The sequence below is a fragment of the Melanaphis sacchari genome, unplaced genomic scaffold, assembly GCF_002803265.2.
Source record: "Melanaphis sacchari strain LSU unplaced genomic scaffold, SCAv2.0 Contig395_pilon_pilon, whole genome shotgun sequence".
Taxonomy (NCBI): domain Eukaryota; kingdom Metazoa; phylum Arthropoda; class Insecta; order Hemiptera; family Aphididae; genus Melanaphis; species Melanaphis sacchari.
This window is the reverse complement of record NW_020271251.1, coordinates 669342-691048: the sequence shown is the minus strand read 5'-3', so window position 1 is coordinate 691048 and position 21707 is coordinate 669342. Positions and strand designations below refer to the sequence as shown.

At 27.0% G+C, this 21707-nt stretch overlaps 4 protein-coding genes across 4 annotated transcripts; 1 reads left to right on the top strand and 3 right to left on the bottom strand.

The window, feature by feature from the left end:
* Positions 1 to 4167: 4167 nt before the first annotated feature.
* LOC112597248 lies at positions 4168 to 5164 on the bottom strand. Its single transcript, XM_025343218.1, has 3 exons — positions 4856 to 5164; positions 4645 to 4766; positions 4168 to 4286 (listed from the first exon to the last, which is right to left on the bottom strand). The coding sequence occupies exons 1-2, from the start codon at positions 5089 to 5091 to the stop codon at positions 4658 to 4660; spliced, it is 345 nt and encodes a 114-aa protein (XP_025199003.1). The 5' UTR covers positions 5092 to 5164; the 3' UTR covers positions 4168 to 4286; positions 4645 to 4657.
* Positions 5165 to 6216: 1052 nt separating this feature from the next.
* LOC112597249 lies at positions 6217 to 7327 on the bottom strand. Its single transcript, XM_025343219.1, has 3 exons — positions 7048 to 7327; positions 6359 to 6517; positions 6217 to 6276 (listed from the first exon to the last, which is right to left on the bottom strand). Exons 1-3 carry the CDS (start codon positions 7190 to 7192, stop codon positions 6254 to 6256), a joined length of 327 nt encoding a protein of 108 aa, XP_025199004.1. The 5' UTR covers positions 7193 to 7327; the 3' UTR covers positions 6217 to 6253.
* Positions 7328 to 11463: 4136 nt separating this feature from the next.
* On the top strand, positions 11464 to 12722 carry LOC112597202. Its single transcript, XM_025343153.1, has 2 exons — positions 11464 to 11618; positions 11693 to 12722. The coding sequence occupies exons 1-2, from the start codon at positions 11464 to 11466 to the stop codon at positions 12720 to 12722; spliced, it is 1185 nt and encodes a 394-aa protein (XP_025198938.1).
* A 4167-nt stretch (positions 12723 to 16889) lies between these two features.
* On the bottom strand, positions 16890 to 20988 carry LOC112597253. The gene is made up of 4 exons (XM_025343225.1): positions 20877 to 20988; positions 20541 to 20627; positions 20370 to 20454; positions 16890 to 17157 (listed from the first exon to the last, which is right to left on the bottom strand). The coding sequence occupies exons 2-4, from the start codon at positions 20611 to 20613 to the stop codon at positions 16950 to 16952; spliced, it is 366 nt and encodes a 121-aa protein (XP_025199010.1). The 5' UTR covers positions 20614 to 20627; positions 20877 to 20988; the 3' UTR covers positions 16890 to 16949.
* Positions 20989 to 21707: the final 719 nt, after the last annotated feature.

Genomic DNA, 21707 nt, shown 5'->3' with positions numbered 1-21707 from the left:
TGCAATTGCTGATATTAGTGAAAACTAATACATTCACAACACTGAATCATATTCATTGTTACTTTAAAGAATTTTTAATAATTTCCTCTAATCATTTAGTCCAGTATTAAAAAAGTATACATAAAACAAAAACTGTCAACAACTAGTTACATAGTTATTGATATATTTTTTGCATTGATTTGTGATAAAAAAAATTTTTATTATACATTAAAATTGAATAATATTGAATTAGTAATTACTATAATGCAAGTGCAGTGGTAAAAATATTATTATTGTGGTCACCTTAATCATCTTGATGAAACCAGTCTGTTGATTGAAAAAGTAATAATAATATTGCGTTTTATCATATTATACTAAAACCAGTCATTTTCTTTTTGATGAGTAAAAAATGTGTTGGTATAATTGAGAGTATTTAAAAACAATTAACTTAATTAAATTATTATATTTCTGATGATTTGTAACTTAGTTACTTAAATTAATTTGTATTTTAGAACTAACATGAACAACTTAGCTTAATTATATATTGTTTTAGAATAAAAACATAAACTAGTTAAAAAAAAATAGCCAACTTCTTGTCCAGCTTTGCAGAAACATTGATTTCTTCTAAAATATAATGTATTATGTATTAAACAGTGAATTTTGATGGACACTTCTCTTTGAAATGGCACTATTTCAATATCATAATTTTCACACATTCAAGCAGTTTTCACTTATAAACATCCATGAAAAAAATTAGTATTTTTTTTTTTATGACCTAATGAGTCCTAAAACAGTTAGTAAGTTTATGTCTGACCCCAGTAGAAAAACACTATATAGTTTTTAATACTGAAGAAAGGAAATGATCGAATACTCAAGTGTAAAATAATAATAATTTAAATGTTTTTATCTGCTGGGCTACTGTTGGATATCAAACTCATTCTTTTCCTCAAACATCTGTTTTGTAATTTCTGTAATTTAATTAATTGCAAGCAGTGGCGTAACTACGGAATGGCAAGGCATGGCAATGCCCCGGAGCCTTGGACTTGGTGGGCCCCGGAGGGGCCTTCGACCCTCGTACATACAATTTGTATTATAAAAAATGATGTACAAACATTTGAATTTTATTTTAAAATTCACGAGACATGTACTGTTATTACTTATTATGATAGGAAAAAAGTGAAAAACAGCTTATTATTGGAAAACAGAAGATGTTTATTTTTTATATTAATATCACGATGTGTATAATGTATATAGAATCTTGTATCTTGGATTATTATGCGATAAAAATAATAATCGTCGTTAGGTTAACTCGTACACATAACACATACTATCCAGTATCCACTAACATAGATTAAATATACTAGTATATTTAATCTATGCCACTCATCACTAATGGCAATCGTACAACGATTATTATTATTGTCGTAATATTAATATTAACATCGTCTATTTTTCATTTTGTTCATCTACACGTCATTTTATATTTGATTGTCGAATCGTCTGGACAACTTGCATAGAACAAGTAAGTTTAACTTTTAAGTTATAATGTGTGTTATACCGTGTGTTTAAAAAGTTTGGAAACACTTAAATTATTGTTTAAAAATTGTAATACCTACCTACTATACAGGAATAAAGTGGCTATTTTTTTTTAAACTTTGGTATTATAAATATACGGAGGCCAACACTTTATAGTTTATACTGCCCTGGGGACCCAAATGTATAGTTACGCCACTGATTGCAAGATACCAGTATGGAATAGTTTTCTGTAACTATAACTGTACTAATAACTTCTGACTAACAAGGTTATCTCATGGTAAAAATATATTTTAGTTTTTCACTAGTACTGTACATAAAGGTACACAATTTTCTATAGTTAACTGTATTATTGAAAAAATGTAGTAACTGGATTATGTTAACCAACAGAATAAACTAAAACAAGATTTAGGTAATAATAAAAACAATTATTTGAAAAAAATTCTTGACAATTTTCTTCTTTAATCTCTGCTTGCACTTCTCTGGTACTATTGAATATAATTGAATGACATGACTCGTACCAGTATAAAAACTGAACATTGACTAAGGTCATTTGACTCAAAAATTAAAATTGTTCACATGTTATTTTTCTCATCAACTATTGTCTATTTACAACAATATTATATTACTTTAAGATATACAGGTTATACTATAACCAACTGCAAATATTCTGCGAAATTACTAATACCTATGGTTATAGTAACGGATTTATAGTAATTGTTAAAATTCATGAAATGGATGAAGATACAAATACGGTTTTCAGAAATTTTATTGAAATAAAATAATATTACTATCTATATAGTACTATATGTAGAACAATAATACAGTGAGTTTTTTTATTATCATAAACACAAAGTATTGTTAGAAAATCAAGTAACATAAAAATAATAAATTTATATAAAACATATCGCCAATCACTGTGACAATGTATTGTCATTTCTTACATTTCTACAACTAAAATGGATGAAGATTTTTTTTTAATTCTCTCACAGGAACAGAGTAAAACAATTGTGTCCCAGAAATCAATGGTCAATCTGATACTATGAAAATTGTAGTCAGAATATTTTCAAAACTTATATAAACTGCACCCCTAAACATTAAAAAAAAAAATAAATGCCAATTAAATATTAATACATATATTAGTTTGAAAGATTAAGAAACAAAAAATTGGAAAATTATAGAATAAGATACCCATAAATTCTATTATTAATAATTACTAATTTTCAAACATAACCATTAATTTTTACCACATACATTTTAATATAATTTATTATATTACCAGTTCTAAAAACAATATTAATTTTTCTGAAAAATCTCTAATTATTGTATTTTACATATTATGATTAGTGTTGAAACTATAGTTCAAAAACAATTAAAATGGAGCATAATTAACTGTGACCTCCACATATAATCACACTTGGTATTGAATTCAGACAATTTTTCTCACTTTCTTTTTATTGGTGAATGGCGATACATTTTAGTATTATGAATTATACCTATTATTAGTTATTACAATTTATAATTTAGACATTAAGTGTAGTAATCGTGAAGAGTATTGTGCATTTAATAAATAGATACGCTTTGTTAAAAGTTGAATTTGTCAAGGGGTGTGAAAAAAATTTCAGGGGGAGTGAATGCTCTCCCTGAGTATACCTAGATTCAACACTGATCACACAGCACCACATTATTTTTCTCTAACATGTACATACTTGTCATAAATTCATTCTTCAGTTATATACATAGGTAACTAGGGTTTAGTTAAAAAGTAAAATGTTTCTAAATTAACATAATTTATTAGTATTCTTCCTTAAAATACTATTTAAGTACAATAATTACCATAATTTATTGGATTGAACATATTGTTTCTTTAATTTTTTTTTTAAATACCACTTAAGTACAAAAACTAACATTCAAAATTATAAATAATTATATTATATTTTAATTAAATAATTTAATTTTAAAGTTAGCATTAAAAATAAATGTATATTAAATTAACTAATTAAAACTAATACTACTAAGTCAATTTTCTAAATTTAAATTTAATTAAAACCACAACTTATTCATTTTTTTTAGAATACTAGGCGTTTAAATTAATTTAATGTTAAAAATATGTACAAATTAAAATTTTATAAAAAGAAGGCTGTTTCAATTTTAAAATATTTTACACAAATTTTATTTCAAATCGTAAAATCTTGCTTAACTAATAATAATTATTATCAACAATTATTATTAGCTAATATTATTACATCATACATTTTTATATAATACTAATTCAATTAATATTAATTTGTTATATTCTTTATGATTATACAATAAAAAGTATTTTCAAAATTACATCAGTTAAAATAATACATTAACTATTATCAATACAATATTTTTCATAATTTTTAATAATTAAATGCAATATTCTGTTAGTAAAATGCAACTTAAACAATATTTTTTTATTTTAAAGTGAGTTATGAGCATTTTAAAATGCTAATTCAATTAACTATAATAATACAGAGAGCCAAAATATCTTAAAAGTTATAAGTCTAGTAAATTCAGATTTAAATATTTTATAAAAATGTCAAGTCTATGAAATTGTTTTTGAACTACATTAAATAAACATTTTTGGTTTTATCAAAAATTGATTTAGTATAAAAATCTTCTGAAAATTTTACTTTTGACTGTCACTAACTACCAATTAAGTTTTTAGATCTAATTTGCTTTCCAGAATCTTCTTTCTTGACATTGAATATATTTTCCTCTGTAAAATGTGACCTTAAGCACTAAAACTAACAAAAATTTATTTTATTAAAATATTATATAAAACAAAAGAATTGATTGAAACATTTTTTTTACCGATTTAATTTTGTTAAATGTATTGATTTTATAAACATTGTCTTGCAAGTTTTCTTCAAATTTCATTATTTATTTATTTATTTATTTTTTGTTAAACTACCTATAAATATTTGAAAACTTTTTGGTAAATTTGAGTTATCGCATGTGAACTGAAAAACTCTTTAAAAGGATGTTACACTCGCATAAAATGTAGCATATTCTAAAATATAGTGAATATCTTTCAAAAAAAAAGACAATTGAAAATTTTGTCAAGAAAAATACAAGATCACAAATAGGCTTAAGTTACTTTACCCATTTATTTACATCACAATCTAGTTTTTTCGTGTTCATTCAAATGCTTGAGCCAGTTTACTTTTCTTCGACATTTTTTTATACAATATATGCATGGATAACACATGTTTTTTTCCATTTTACTAAAATTTAAAAATTTTAATCAATCCTTTTAAATATTTTATAAAATTGTAATTGTGACTAATAAACATAAATATTCATTTAATCTTACGCCAATTCTGCAAGTGGGACATCTTCTTCTTTTGTTAAAGTTAGTTTACAACTTTTTGCATGGTTTTTAGCGGCAGTTTCACTTAATAACAATTTCATACAAATTTTACATGGCCATACTGTTTTATATTTGAAAGTATTTAGATTGGTTTCGTATCTGCCCATAAATGGAGGACAGAATAGTTTTTCGCGAAGCTTATTTTCCAGGCGACCTTTTTTTTGCAATTGATTCTTCATTTTTGATTAGTTCTTCATTAGCGATTGGAACATCTTTTACAACTTTAGATCGATTACTTTTACTTGGTTTCAAATTCATATTTTTTTTATTCACTGAAAATAATAACGTTTTATATAAAAATCGATTTGAAAATAAAATCAAACAAAATAATATTGCACATTTTTTTTCACGACGCTTATATTTCGGGTGGCCTTTTTTTGCAACTGATTCTTCATTATAGATTAGTTCTTTTTTGACGATTAGTTCTTCGTTTGTGATTGGAACATCTTTCACAATTTTAGATTGATCACTTTTACTTGGCTTCAAATTCATATTTTTGTTATTCACTAAAAATGATTACGTTTTATATAAGAATCAATTTTTAGATTAGAACTGAAGTTACATATTTTTATTACGAGTGTAAGTTCAATTAATAGTGCATGAATGCACTAACGACTATACAAATGAACACGTATTTATTTCAATCAATACATTTAATTATCAAAGCAGATACTATATATATTTTCATCTTAGGTATTATGATGTACCTCATATTTCATTACCATTAACTTATAAGTCGACATAAATTTACTATTTACTTTAGAATAGATTGAATAAATTTGGAATATAATTTATACTGAATAAAAGGGCAATGATTTAAATCTAAATATTTTGAAAATATCATAGGGTAAAACCATTATAAAATACAGTTATGGTTCTACCTATCTTAAAATTGGTTTTTTAATTAGGGTTTAACAAAATAACTAAAATATAGTTGCTTTTTATTTAATATTTATTACAACTAAATTTTAATTTCAAATGTCTAAAAATAATGTGTTTATATATATTTTAGATTTTTAGGTTTCAGTAAGAATTATTTATGAGAAAAAGTGCATTAAATGGTCAAGCCTAAGATAAAAATTAACATTTTAAAATATTGTTTGAGTACAATGATTAGTGATTCTGGTAAATGATGCCAACATTTTCAAAATAAAGTCAATAAATTCAATAGAACTATATCTTATATAATGACCATTTCAAACGCATACACTTATTAATAATACGATTCTCTACCAACACATCCGTTTATTTTACAAACTTACAGCTATTAACCAAGAACTAACTGTTTTTCAGGTAGAGACTCGGGAACTTAAAAGTTATATAGGTACTCACTTGTAGTTCCTAGTGTAAAAAGTGCGACAAACCTAAAACCAAGCATATGAAAACGATATTAAACGTAAGTTCTAATATTAATTTATTACAATAGTATATACAATTATGTCTTACGTATGGTTATGCTGAGAAGGCGTCTGAAAACAATTGAGAAGACATAATACACGACAGACAGAATTGAACGGTATTTGAATCTATCACGGTGACACCGGAAACTCGATACACAGCAAGCAGCGGCAAATTCACATAGGTTCGATTCACGACTGAAGATAACTAATGATTAATAGTTAAATACTTTAATAAACAATAAAAATGGTTAATTATGGACGACTGATTTGCCTAGAATGCAAGTAGGGATGCGAAAAAAAATATCAACATCATTAAAATGTCGATATTTTTACATTGATATTAAAATTTCGATATTTTTGACCTATCGATATTATTGTTCTAATACAGGTGCGGATCCAGAAATTTTTCATAAGGGAACCTAACCAGATCAAAAAAGAAAAAGAGAGGCTATCAGATAAAAAAAAAGCATAGAAAGATCATAAAAAAAAAACATTTTGATTCGGTAGTAATATTATTCGAAAAAATTGTCAACATTAAACTATTTTAATTAAAATAAAAATTGAGAGACTATTAACAATACATCGATAAATCGAAATAGTGATAAATCGAATTTGACATCGGTTTTCGCATCCCTTAATGCAGGTCACTACAGCGCGGTTTAAGGATATAATGTATTTTTTTTGGTCCAAATAGAGCGTTGTTATAGTTACGGCGGTTGTAGTAAGCAGACGTACCAACTGTTAGACGTTGAACATCTGGAGCATAGAACACTATAGAAGCGACACTCACCCCTCCACTTTTATTTTCTTCATTTCGGAGCGACAAGAATGATGTTGTAAGCTTGGCGGTAAGACATGATGTTACGAACACTTTTAACATCGAAATGCATTGCTCGAGATCAGCCCGCCAATTTTTAAAAAAAAAAGGTCACTGCATATTACCACTTAATAAGATTTGTATAACCCCTCTTCCTTGAAATTTTTTTTTTAGGAGGGCGCATTCAACATTTTTTGCCAGGAGAGCCACCAATATGCCCCGTCTTTTATGTTTATGGGTCACACTGTATGTAATTTATAAATATTATTATGTATATATTTTGTTAAATTGTCTTATAGAAGGTAAATAATTCATATTCATTGTATATATTAACATTAATTGTCAATGATGTTAAATAATAATGCATTAATAAAATCATGTCCGAAAAACAAACTACTTACAAATTTATTGAATAAATATCTTAAAAATATATTAGCCATCATAAATTCAATATTCGTATTATATAAAATAAAAAAATTGATGTTATACATAAAAAAAAAAATTAAAATATAATTTATTATTCTCTTATCACAATCACATATTTATTGTATGATTAGGCGTAACAACAAGAATGATGTAAGCTTGGCGGTAAGACAAGAAGTTACGAACCATTTCAAGGCCGTTAAGAATTCTAAACACATTAACATTGGCCGCCCGAGAGTGACGCTTCTATAGTGTTCTATGTCTGGAGCCAACTGTTTACACCACAGAACAATATAGAAACGACACTCAATCAGCTGGGCGGTCTACTGTATCTCTACGGTATGAATATTGGATTCTAAAAATTAAAACCGTATCCGTTATCTGACTATTCTGACTAGATATTGGTAATGTGTATTCCTATTTGTTGCGATATTATAAAAACGGAAACAATCCATTGCCTGCATGATTTTCACGGGTCTTATGTAAACAAACATTGCTAGAAACGAGCAAATTTGGAATTTCAATAGTTGCATATTTTTATTATTATTCAGTGTTCTTTCAACAGTTTTAACTAATTTTCAATATATTATTCAGTGATAATATTGAATATTGATATTATTTATTTAAGTGATAACGTATGCCGCGCTCCCGTGAGACCGTGTTCAAGGCCAATGTCGCCTGATTTGGTCAATATCAGATAGTGTCTATAACCTGATACCACGGAATAACTCTATAACTAGAAGTCCGGATAGGACACTGTATGAAAAATAATATTATATTTTTTAGTTAGGTTAGGGTTGACGGTAGTTTAAAACACTGGAATGATTTAACGTGATCTGGTAATCAACTAAAACTTTGTATACATCAATAAAATTTATTGACATGTTTAATTGAGTTTATTACTTTATTTTATTCAGTAAAAATATTCAGAATGCTAATTTTTAGTTTTTGTAATCATTTCGTTATCATTTATAGTATTTATATCGGTTGTTTAGTAATTACGACAGCCGTCGTGAACCCTAGAACCGAACTAGATATCAAAACGGTTAACGGGAGTTGCCTTTCTCTTTTCTATGGATTTATTTCTCTGGGTATAGAGCACAATTGTAACCGTATTAGGGTGTAAGGGTGTAACAATTGGAGAACAGTGTCACTATTTATCTCGGGAATGGAAAATGGAATTTATAATATTCGTGCACATTAATACGCAAAAATGTCGGTGTTAATAGAGTGACGGGCACAGATATCCCGATTTTGATGATGATTGATAATGACGAACTTGATAAGAAAAAAAAATACGAGAGCTGTCAGCATTAAAATTGACGATTAAAATAATTTATAATTAATTAAATACCAGTAAATACATATGAAGTAAAATAAATAAAAACAGAGTTTCATGATAATAATAATAATTTTTATTATCATAATAGTGTATGCGTAGTGTACACATTAACAATAATATTGGGGAAAAAATTAATGATTACTCTGCAAACGAGCAACAATATAATAATATATACAATATATTATATATCTAACCTTAAACTCAGTATTAGATGTCTGCGAAAGCTTGTGAAAACGTTACTCGCGAAAATACACCGCGGTTATTTACAGTATGTTTCACGAAACTAGCGACTTCGCAATGGCGCACCCAGTGGCGAAATTTCTGTGTTCCGCGGTTTCTCAAACTTGCACACAATACGCGGCAATTAGGAATACTGCACGATTTTTGAAAAATATGAATAAAAATAATTATTTTATTATGATATACTAAAATATACATTTTCTTTTGATATTTTAATATTAATATTTATAATAATTATAACACAATTTAATATTTTAACATTAATATTTACAACAATTATAAAGCAATATTTGAACATGAATATTTACAATAATTATAACATTTATATTTACAATTGAAGTGATTTATCGTCGTCCTCGCTTTCACTGCTGTCTTCCGGGTTAATTGTCTAAATTATTGGCTCTAAAATCTGGTCCCTGAATCCTTCTTTAATATAGTCTTCATTTTGAAGACGTTCCGCAATGGTCAACACAACGTTTCCAATTGTCTACAGTAACATTTTCTATGGCAATATTTGCCAAGTTTTCAACGTCTGTGATTTTAAAACTATTGTTTTTACTTGCAATTTCACCTTTAACTTAGGCTCATATCAACTCTATCGGGTTGTATTGACAATGATATGGGGGTAGACGTATGACTTCATGCCCCATTTGCAAAGCAATTTCATCAAGTTCATATCTTTTGTCTTTCGGTTTTAAATGTTTTACCCGTTCTCACAGCTCACCGAGTGTCAGAAGTTATCCGTTTCACTGTACTAACATCACATGTTTCTGCAGTCATTTCCTGACTTTTTCGAAAAAATGTAGCTACAACGGGATTTTTTTGTCATTTGCTAACTTTTTAAAAAAATTGTACACATTAAAAATTGTGTTTTTAGTTTGAGAATGTATCTCACGTCAAATAGACATTTTGCTCAAAATTTTTTTCGCGCACTTTCTCGAACACGTTGATATGCAATACAACCACAAATACAATAAAACTCACAAAACAGAACTAAAGTCATAACGCTGTAAACTTTTCGATAAAAACAATCGTCTACAATAAATAACTAGATAACTCGAACGGAGTAAACATACCAACAACATAATGTGGTTTTTATCGTTATCAACAGTAATACGTTCTCCAATCACTATGCGATTGTGTGTTTATCATAGAGTAAAATGCTAATAAATATAATGTTTACAAGTGGTAGATAATATTATTTAAAAAAAATTCATATCAACAGGGACAGCTGTTCGATGGTTGATTGCCGCGTCATTTTTAAATTACCGCGCTTTTTTAGTCACACGTTTAGAAACCCTTACGAAAATCTGCCACCGCAAGCGCCACGCGGAGTCGCTAGTTTCGTGAAACGTACTGTAGGACTATAATTACTGATACAGTGCCGCCACCACCGTAAAATGACATTAGCGGTCACGGCATCGATAATAAGAGGGCATAAAGGTATTGTTTACCGTTATGATCGGGGGTACAAGGGGTGCATCGCACCCTTCAACAGACTTTCAGAGGGTCTCGAAATGCCATTTTATAGTTTTTAAAAGCATAAATTATTATTATTATTATTTTTTTTTAAATTTCAATTTATAAAATAATGTTAACGTGTATTTTTTCGGTTCAAAAAAAATTATATGGTTTCTTCACTATTTATATATATATGCATTTTTCAATAAAATTTTTGAAATTATAGGTGGCCCTTGTTTGTTTTACACTTCGACTATAAAAACCTTAGTTCTGGAATTGGTTACGCATTAGTTTTACTCCCAAAACGCGTCAGTAGATTTTTCATAATAAAAAAACTAATACCGACGACCCCGATAAAACCCCAATTCGCGCTTCATTCTCCGGTAAATAAAGATGAGTCACCCCAGAGTGAAAATTATAAAATAAATTCCTTTATTTTCAAATTCAGAACTGCCAACATCGAAAAATAAAATTCCCAACAATCTTCCTGTAACTTTGATACCATTAAATAAGAAAAACTAATAAATAAAAACTAAATACATTTACTTATTTTCCCATAGAAATATTATTGTACAGTTCAAAGATTTAAAAAAATTTGATTTACGAGTTGTTTTTCATGAAAATCATTCGAGATGGGCTTACAGACGCCGTGCAAACTATGAAATAGGGCGCGACGCCGTAGTGGACCACTTACTAATAAACGATAGGGTGAATAAAATGTGTATATGATAAGTTAGGTTAGGTAATTATATTAATTTTGTTTATATACTATATAGTTGTTTATCATTGTAACATATAATAATTTTATAGTATATACATTTTTATTTATTTAATTCAATTCTTTCAAGTGATATTATTTAAATTAAAAATGGCTACAATTATAGACAAAAGCAGTCAATTTATTTGTTGTGTTGTCAGTTGTAATAATAGTAAAAAAACGGGCCATAAGTTGTTTAGCTTCCCCAATAAGCCTCATGAAAAAAAGCTTAAAAAAATGTGGATTAAAAATATTAATAGAATTAAGTAAGTATTGATGTTTTTAATTTTTAGTTTTATACGACTAATTACATTTTTTATTAATTTATATGTATCTGCAGTAAGGATGGAACACCATGGATGCCGGATGCCTGCTCGGTTATATGTGGTGAACATTTTGTTGGAAATAAACCATCAAAAGATCCCAATAGTCCTGCGTATGTACCAATTAAATTTATAAACATTTTTAAAACGAAGGAAAATGATGATCTTCAAGAACTCTGTCGTAAATTGCATTGTAATGAACCTTTAAGCAGTGAACTTTCATTGGAAGATATAATAGGCACTACTGATGCTGTATTTTGTCTATTGGCTGATATGTTAGCAGAACCCGGTCCTTATATAATTTGTAGCAAAAACCTTAAACTTTTTATTTTTTTAGTAAAAATAAAACTTGATATCAATTTTAAAAAAATTGGAATTATATATGGAATAAGTCATTCCACTGTTTTCAAAATTTTTTCCTATGTACTTAATGTTTTGTACAATAATACTAAACAATTTATTGATTGGCCTAGTAAAGATACTATTTCAGCAACTCTTCCTAATGCTTTTAAACAAAATTATCCATACTGTCGTTGCATTATAGACTGTCTAGAAATTGAAGTAGACCATTCATCTACTGAACTACAAATGGTTAAAATGCTCTCACCGTATAATAATTCATATTCCATTAAGTTTCTTATTGCTATCACACCTAATGGTGTCATAAGTTTTCTTTCAAAAGGTTATGCAGGAAATTCAAGTAATGCATTTATTATTAACGACAGTGGATTACTCTCTAAATTAGAGGTTGGAGATCAGGTTTTAGCTGACAAAAACTTCCCTAGTTGTGATACAAATTGTGAAGTAGACAATTTTGAATTAATTATGTCTCCAATCTTAGATAATGATCAGTTCATCGAAGAAGAAATAGTGAATGTACGAAGGCACATTAACATATGTTTTGCTAAATTAAAAACTTTTAAAATCTTAAATAAAATGAAAAAAGAGTTTGACTCTTTTATAGATAAAATAATGCAAATATGTTGTACTTTAAACAATTTAAAATATTTACCAATAGTTCATAAGAATAAGTCATGTTTACATTAATTGTATAAGTAGATTTAAACATTGTATATGTAATATATATTTTTTACTTAAAATGTTTACATTTAACAATTTTTGGTAATAGTTGTTTAATATTTTAGATTAAGATACATATTGTAAAAATTAAAAACATAAGTACTTAATGACTTTATTTTAAAAAATAAAATGATATGTACTTTACAGGTTAAATAAGTATGCAATACATATTTTTTTACTTAAAATTCTTACATTAAACGATTTATTGGTAATAGTTGTTTAATATTTTAGATTAAGATACATATTGTAAAATTAAAACATAAGTACTTATAGTGACTTCATTTTAAAAAATAAATTATATACTTTTATAGCTTAAATAAGTCTTAACTTATTATACATATTTTTTTTAACATCTAATAAATATAATCTTATTATATATAACAAACTTTAAATTTTATTTTTAAATTAATATTAATAAATAATACTATGATGCAAAAATTAAACTTAAATTATAACAAAAAAATAATTAGGGAGAAAAGTCCTGAAAAATAATATGTATTTCAAAGACATTGTATTAAAAAACAAGTGTGTGTTAAGAATAAAGATAGATTTGTAAAATCTTGTTTAACTTTTTTGTTACTACTACTATTATCCTTATGCCACAATGTAGAAGAAATTGGTCTTTTAGATCAGCGTTTTCCAAATTGTGGTCCGCGGACCCCTAGGAGTACACACGTGTATCGGATGGGATCCGAGAACGTAAATTGTAAATGCTATACCTTTTACATTATTTATTATTGTTTTTTATTATAATCTATATTAGGGGGTCCGTAATCATTTTACTATCTCGAGGAGTCTGGCAAAAAAATTTTTTAGGAAATGCCGTTTTAGATGATTAAGTTTCTTCTGACTTATTATTTTTGATAATATTAAACGATTCAGCCGTGGAAATTGGTTTAAAAAAAAAAAAAAAAAAATGTTTGAATAGATTACTGATTTTTACATGATATTTTATTTAAATTATAAATAATTTCTCATCATCCACGTTACCGCGTGTGTCATGTCTGTGTTAAAACTTAGAACTAGTATGTTTATAATTTTTAACAGTATGAACAATGATATTAAAATAATTCCTTTTAAAAGAAAATAAAACACTAAAAATGTGAAGAAATTCACTATCACAAGTTACAACATAATCGATCACTATAAATTCATAAATTGTAGAATTGTTTAGAGGATGCCGCACCCGCCCATGACATGTTGTCTCCTTCATGGCAAATTTTCGTTCAGCAGAATCCATTTGATATTGTTAACTCTAACATTGGAGTAAATTTACTTATTTCCAAACTTAAAGGTAAGAATTTTATTTAAGAAATGTAATAGGCTTTTATTGATATTTTAGTTTTAAAGTAAACTGTGAACATTTTAAAGTTTTAATATTTTATATAGCTATAACTCAGTTTAAAATTAAAATACCAATAAAAGCCTATGTCATTGCCTATATAAAATTATCAGATATGATGCTCAAATTTAATTTTTTATAATCCTAATGAATAATGATTAATTTAAAAGAATGCAATTTGAGTGATTGCATAAAAATTATACTATTGTATGCAATTATTAAAAATAATAAAAAACCAATTTGAATATTAACTATTTCACAGTATATTTTTCAACCAGTTACAATTAGTAGCAAAATTATTTTTACTTACTCTTTTTAATTACGTTTTTTCATGAGTAAATTTTTGTACATTACTGGTAATATTGTGCCCGATTATAATTTTAAGTGATAAGCGTAATTAAAGGGTCCTAACTTGAACTCAAAAATAAAAAAACAATATTAACCAACAACTAAGAGATCTAAGCAAGTAATTTCTATTATTCTGTCTTGTTTTGTATTTTGTCAAGCCGTAGACAGTGTCTTTTACTCAAATACGGTTACTGTGGTCTTTGGCCTTGAACAAAGTCTAAAAAGAAAGCTAGGTAATCGATATCACTAATTAAATAAACCATATCACTATATCAATAATATTTAAACAAAGTACCTACAAGAATAATAACTAATTATTATTATATTAAAATTTATCAATATTATTACATTAATACATTTTAATATTTAATTCATAGTAAAACAAATATTAGTAATATGAAAAAATAGTTCAATGCACTAGAATACTTCACATTGAAAATATACATAAATAAAAACGTATTTGGTTATCAACGTATTGTTTCCATTCGCCTAACAAAGAAAAGGAATACATGTTGCCACGGAAACTTCTAACATCTTTTAAGAGCGTGTACGTTGCCAATATTTAATCGGATTAACGGATAGGTTTTAATTTTTAGAATCAATTATCAAATACTTCATACTCTAGAAATAAAAAAGACCGACCAGCTGATCGAATGTCATTTCTACATGATTTTTTATAATTTTCTAGTTATTTTTTTATCGTACCGCTGATTAAAATAAAAGCTTATATAGGTACTTGTATATAAAGGAATATGGATTATTAATTCGGTGATACCCAATTAAGCACATAAGGCTGATTTTTTTGACCATTCGATTGAGCACGATAAAAAAATAAATATTGTGAATAACGTGTACAAATTTTTACTAGTTTGTATATTGTATAGATTATTATAATGGGTAAAAATAAATTAGTCGAAAAACACCCACAGAAATTAAAAATAACTGAGATAAATAGGAAACCAAAATTTTCATCTACAACGATTGCACTAAATTATGATTAACTGTTATTGTATGTACCTGTGCTCAGTGGCGTATTTTTAATGGTTTTTTTTTTTTTTTTGGGGGGGGGGGGGGCAGATGATTTAAGTATAAACTTTTTGTTATTTGATTGAAATATATCTCTGTTTTAAATCTACTACCACTAAGCTCATAATATACTCATCAAATATTGTAATGAAATATTTTTTATTTATTTAATTAAAAATAGAAATGTTTATGTAATTTAAATCATACAAGTATAAAATACCTACTGTAAACATAATTTTAATTAAAAAATAAAAGCAAATAATAATGTTTTAAATAAATATATAAATAGATATTTAAGATCCAATGTATTTATATATTAAAAAAAAAAAACATCATTGTAATTAATATCTAAATATACACAAATTTCCGCTGGAAAAACAAGTAACACAGACACACGAAGACACGGAACCGCAACATGAAAATATAAATTGTATGTTTACTGTAATAGGATAATAATAATATAAAATGATTATACATTATTATTACACATTTGTTACCATAATCGGTCACAATAATTTACTAATTATTTACTATATATTTTGTTTGTTATATTCGATACCAGTGGTGCTATAAGAATAATAGTTTTATAAATAATTATAAATATAATAGGATAATAAGTACATTATTTGAAACTAAATTTATTTTCTTTCCTAATTAGTTTATGACTTGATATAATATTGAATTAGTTCATAACGAATCATATATTACTGTTTGCCAAATTCCTTACAAAATTTATCAAAATTATTGAACTTATTGAATTTTTTTTTTTTTTTTTGGTTTGGGGGATGTCTACGGTATCTGGACACCCCCACCCCCAAAAAAAAAAAATTAAAAAAATACGTCACTGCCTGCGCTATAAATAAAATAAGACTTGATTACAGTCCGTCTGTTCTATTGTCTAGTACTCGTGTTACTTAAAAAATAGTGTGCATTTTGCAAAATTTTACTTTTTTATGTATATGAGTGGGATATCTATACTTCCCTGATCCACTAAATGCTGTCTCAACGTGTAATAAGTAATAACATGTGATTAAAAACCAATGAAAGTGTTGCGCCGTTACCGATCCTACAATGATCGGCGGTTGTCAAAACGACTCGTGTGTTATGCTGTATACAGAAGCAGAGAGAGTTATCCAAATATATAATAAATAATAAATCCCGTTATGTAAGTTCTAGGGGTATGTAACAGCGATCAAATATATATTGTACAATAATAATAATTTTAATTGTAATGGACCTAGTATAGGGCGCCCCGGAAATAATTAACAGTATATATAATAATAAGTACAATAGTATAAACAAATACACAATTAATGGTATATAACAAATAACAAAGACAACCTGGTTTAGCCAACTTGTCTGACGATGACACGTAGTCCCCTCGCAGTTGAATGATGGCACGATGTTCCAACAACACAGCAATCGGGATTGTTCACAAGGAGGCCGAAGCACAAAATGGTAGCAGATTTGCCAATGAATTAACGACTTCGGTGACGAATTACAAGATTTTTTTGCGGCGACACAAAGCGGCACGCAATAACGGTGGGCGGATAGAAACGTGTTGGGCCCAACCGTTGGAAAAAGACAAAAAAATTGTCGGTCAACGGTCTGGCTGGCGGCATAACTATCGCCAGACACTGGAATGGAAAATTGCTGGAAGTTTTTATCTCCGCCACACCGTGGAGTCTGAAACAAGTATAGAAATATATATACATGGCTAAGTCGTTCCGCGTTTGAACAGAAAAAGTTTTATTTATAAATATTTAGGTTCAAATCTATTTTATTTAATATTTTACAGTGCAACTTGGCAATGTCGTACCTATTCTCGTGCTCATTCGGGTTTTGAAAAAGGTCAATCGTACTTCGATTCCAACCTTTAAATTGGCATCCAAATACAGGTAATCGATATTAAACCCTTAAGAAGTACCTTTGATTTAGTTCCAAAATATAGATGGTCAATATTAAACCTTTCACAAGTACCTTTGAATTGACTAGGTATTATTTTTTTTCAAATAATAATTTACGAATTTAAAGTAATAGATAAAAAATCTGTTACCTAACTCAAAATTAAAAAATAAAATATTTAAAATATTTTTAAGATTAGTTGATATATTCATGTTTTTATTTTTGAAAAAATATCTGTTGTACAGAATTAAAATCATAGAATATATTAAATTTAATCAATTTTTAATTTAACTATAATATGAAATTATGATTATTAATATTACTTAATATAACCGATGTTACAATTGTTGTTTTCAAGGCCATAATTGTGTAGAAGGGTCTAAGGGGGGTCCAGACCCCTCCCACATCCTGAAATTTCTTAAATAGTTTAAAAATAAATAATATTACTATATTTTTAATGCCATCATAAATAGCTAAAATTACTATTTATTAAATTGACTATTAATATAGCCTCTTTTCATTTACAAAATCTTCTAAACGCCCTCGAAACATGTTACAAAACTTGAGGAGTAAAAATGAACGAAACCAAAGCCATTCACTGTACCTTTACCTTTCGCCACGAAATATGCTCAACACTCACCTTAACATCAAGCCGCTTCCTCCAACCAAACATGTACGCTACCTCAGTATCCTTAAATTATATAGTCGATTTCATTTTCAAATACACATAGCTTGCAAAAATTATACCCTAAACGACCATTTCCGACTCTTTCAACAACTTAAAACTTCTAAATACATGACACTACCCAACAAACTCCTTCAGTTCAAACTCCTGTTAAGACCCATATGAATATTCAACTGTGGGGAGCTGCCAAAATATCCAATATCAACCACATCTAAAGATTTCTATCTAAAATGTTATGTATTTTATCCAAAGCCCCATTCTATGTCTCCAACATACACTCTCCACTCTGATCTTAAAATACCATGATATGTAAAATAATTGGTATATAATTTTAGTAAAATTAGGGCAATTACATAATTATATAATTTTAAAATGATTAAAAGTATAAAATGCATAACATTTTGTAAAATAAAATGTAGAAAATTATTTAAAATACAAAAATGTTTATATATTAACATTATTATTTTTATGTTAATATGTCACAGTACATAATATGTATAGTATTATAAAAAAAAATAAAATTTAAATCACATTTTATCATCAGCTCATCACCATTTTAACCATGTTCACTTTACAAATGTGAGAGGGTAAAATAGGGGAGTGTCCTTCCTACCCTTATTTTGGCTAAGGTTATTTTTAATTATTGTTGTAATGTTATTTCAATAAACGATGGTGGCGTATATTATTATTATATATATTTTATAATATAATACAAAACAGTCAATAGATAATTTAATAAATTGAATTGTAATTTTAGACATTTATGTTGGTATTAAAAATAGATAGTTACTTTACACATTTTTAAATTGTAGTATTTTAGTTATAGGTGTAAAACATAATACATGGAAAATACGCCAGTAATAACAAATTTTTAAATTTTTTATTTCGGGAACAATAATCGTCGTGAAAAAGTTGTTCGGGAATTTTTATTCGGGTTCTTGACCCTTCTTTAATATGATTTTGTTTATAATTGCACTAAAAAAAACTAAACTATCCACTTTGAAGTGTATTTTAAGTGCTATTGGAACTTATAGTCTTTTTTACAATAAAACATTAGATTGATCTTTCGGTTGCTCGAGAGTAGGTACACAACGATTTAATGATGTAATGTCGTGTTACTGTTTGATAAGTCATAAGTGCCATCCATTGGTGAATCACTGACTATATAGTGACTACAATGAGTGTAGGCGGCGGTGGTCGTCATTCTCGTTAGTGTGTAATGACTGTAGTCTGTAATGCTCACGCGTTGCACGTTAGCAGTGTAGTACTTTACTGTTTATAACAGCCAAGTGGTATATCGGTTTTTCTATCCACGATACAATCAACGGATAATACGATAAATCTAGACTTACAAGTTTTATTCGATGTAAAATAGTATTAAATAAATAGTTCCTATTATTGTCATACATAATTTTACATTTGATTTTTATACATTCAAGACAAAATATGATTACAAATATGATCATTTTAGCTAAATAATTATCAATTAATTAATTAATTAAATTAGTTTATGGCCAAAATACAGTTTTATATCTTCAAACGGTTTTAATTGTTGATGTAATTTGATTCATTTTATTAGGAATAATAATAATAGTTATTATTGCTTATTGAAGTCATGTGGAGACAACGGCTTGCGTTTGAAGATTTTAACTTATTAGAATTTCTTAGTCATGTAGCATAGTTTTACATATATAATATATATACATTATATGTTTAACTGCATTTCTTTATATTGATTACGAATTTTAATAACTTCAAATGGTATTACCTATAGTACCTATAGCACAATTTATAACTTATGATATATATTACTATTGTTACTTCAAGTTTTAATAAAAAAAAAATGTTTGAAAATCATTAATTAAATTATTAAATTTAATAGGATCTAATATAGAAAAAAAGAGTTTTAAAACTTATAGAGCTTAAGAGTTAAGTTTAAATCTATGAAGTTTTAAAATTATAATATTTAGGTATATCATTTATACAGTAAATATTTTAACTTCAAAATTGAAAATTGAAATTAATTTTACTGTATATTATTTAAGTACTGACTGCATATTACTTTATTTTTATGAAAGATCAAAACACATTCAAGTCTCAGTTCAAAATTACTTTATATCTAGTCCTTGTGGCATTGATTAAGTTTGTTTAATCAATGTCCATAGTGTCAGACTGGCTCGAAAAGGCCCAGTCTGCAATTTGGAAAAAAGGGCCCCGAACAGTAGCCCCTCCCTCCAAAAAAAAAGATAGTTAGATTTAATATTCAAATTTTATAGGTACAAAAAATAATGTTAAAGATATGAATTACTTGTAGAAATTGGTTGTAAAATCAACCAACTTAGAATTTGGATCTACAGCAAATGTTAATTTAGTAGAAATGCATTCAGTTTCACCTAATTATTAAAATCACAAAAGTTTAAATTGTATATTCTTAGAATACTTTATAGATTAAAAAATTTAAATTTAAATTATTAATTACTTGAGGTAATAGTAGACATAGCTAATTTTGAGACTGGGTTCATATCAAACGACAGTGATTCAGTAGAAACCATACTTTCAATTGCATCTTATAATTGAAAACACACATAAATAGTTAGATTTAATATTTATATAACACTTTAGAAGTTCAAAAAATAAATTTTAAAATTCAAATTTCTTGTAAAGTAATATTATGGATACTGGATAATGACTATTTATATTAATTACATACTATTTATGTATAGTGAAAAGTGGCTAGAATAATTAATAATATAATATGCGTTATTGTCTTATATTTTAATAACCTATATAACAAAATAAAATAAAATATTCTTACCTTTCACAGGTTTCAGTGGTTTCACACTTGAAGAAAAACTAAGTTTTTTTTTTTACTTTTGTCATTTGCACATTTAAGCAATTTTTGCTTTTCTATCTCTTTTTTTCTTTTCAGAACCAGCTTTGTATTTCCTTTTATACATCACGATTCACGAATCACGGACACCCGGTTATAAAAATTACGGTTAACGGTTAACAGACAACACTACAACAGTAATAACTAACAAGTTGTCAATTTGAAATTAACAATTAACCATTCAACCGACAATGTTATATTAAAATCTTTAAATTTAGCTATAAGGCCATGATAACAAATAAATGAACAATACAACGTTGTTAACTATAAATTATTATTCTTGTAATTTGTATCATATTATTGACTACAGCTATTTATAACCTTGCGGGCTGCCGCCTCACGTGCACCGAGTACAATACTTACCCAAAATATAATAATTCATTTACAATCAGTATTTAGCGATACCTAATGCGAATACCAAATTGTACGCATATGCCTGTATAATATTATATTATTTAATAGTCACAAGAATTGAACAATTCTACACTATTTATAATCTATGAATACCTATTTGTATATAAACAGCTCCCTATTAAATTCGTAGAATGATAATAACAATGTCATTATTTTAATAATTATTGAGAATTTTTCAAGGTTGTAATCAATAATACGTTTCCTGATTTGAAAGAAAAAATATTTGTTTCGTATTTCTATTTACTCTAGATTAATAATAATAATAAAAATAGGTACAAAATCAGAGGCCCCCCAATTACCATAATTAAGCCGGGGCCCCGTCCGCAATTGCGGACTAGCGGT

Coding starts and splice junctions, on each gene's coding strand:
- LOC112597248 (XM_025343218.1), bottom strand. CDS start 5,091: ATGAAGAATCAATTGCAAAAAAAAGGTCGCCTGGAAAATAAGCTTCGC. Junction 4,767..4,855: donor GTCCCACTTGCAGAATTGGC/GTAAGATTAAAT, acceptor TTTAAATTTTAG/TAAAATGGAAAAAAACATGT.
- LOC112597249 (XM_025343219.1), bottom strand. CDS start 7,192: ATGTTAAAAGTGTTCGTAACATCATGTCTTACCGCCAAGCTTACAACA. Junction 6,518..7,047: donor TGTTCAACGTCTAACAGTTG/GTACGTCTGCTT, acceptor ATTAATCATTAG/TTATCTTCAGTCGTGAATCG. Junction 6,277..6,358: donor CCTTCTCAGCATAACCATAC/GTAAGACATAAT, acceptor GCTTGGTTTTAG/GTTTGTCGCACTTTTTACAC.
- LOC112597202 (XM_025343153.1), top strand. CDS start 11,464: ATGGCTACAATTATAGACAAAAGCAGTCAATTTATTTGTTGTGTTGTC. Junction 11,619..11,692: donor AAAAATATTAATAGAATTAA/GTAAGTATTGAT, acceptor ATGTATCTGCAG/TAAGGATGGAACACCATGGA.
- LOC112597253 (XM_025343225.1), bottom strand. CDS start 20,613: ATGGTTTCTACTGAATCACTGTCGTTTGATATGAACCCAGTCTCAAAA. Junction 20,455..20,540: donor TATGTCTACTATTACCTCAA/GTAATTAATAAT, acceptor TTTAATAATTAG/GTGAAACTGAATGCATTTCT. Junction 17,158..20,369: donor TTTACAACCAATTTCTACAA/GTAATTCATATC, acceptor TACTTGTTTCAG/ACTCCACGGTGTGGCGGAGA.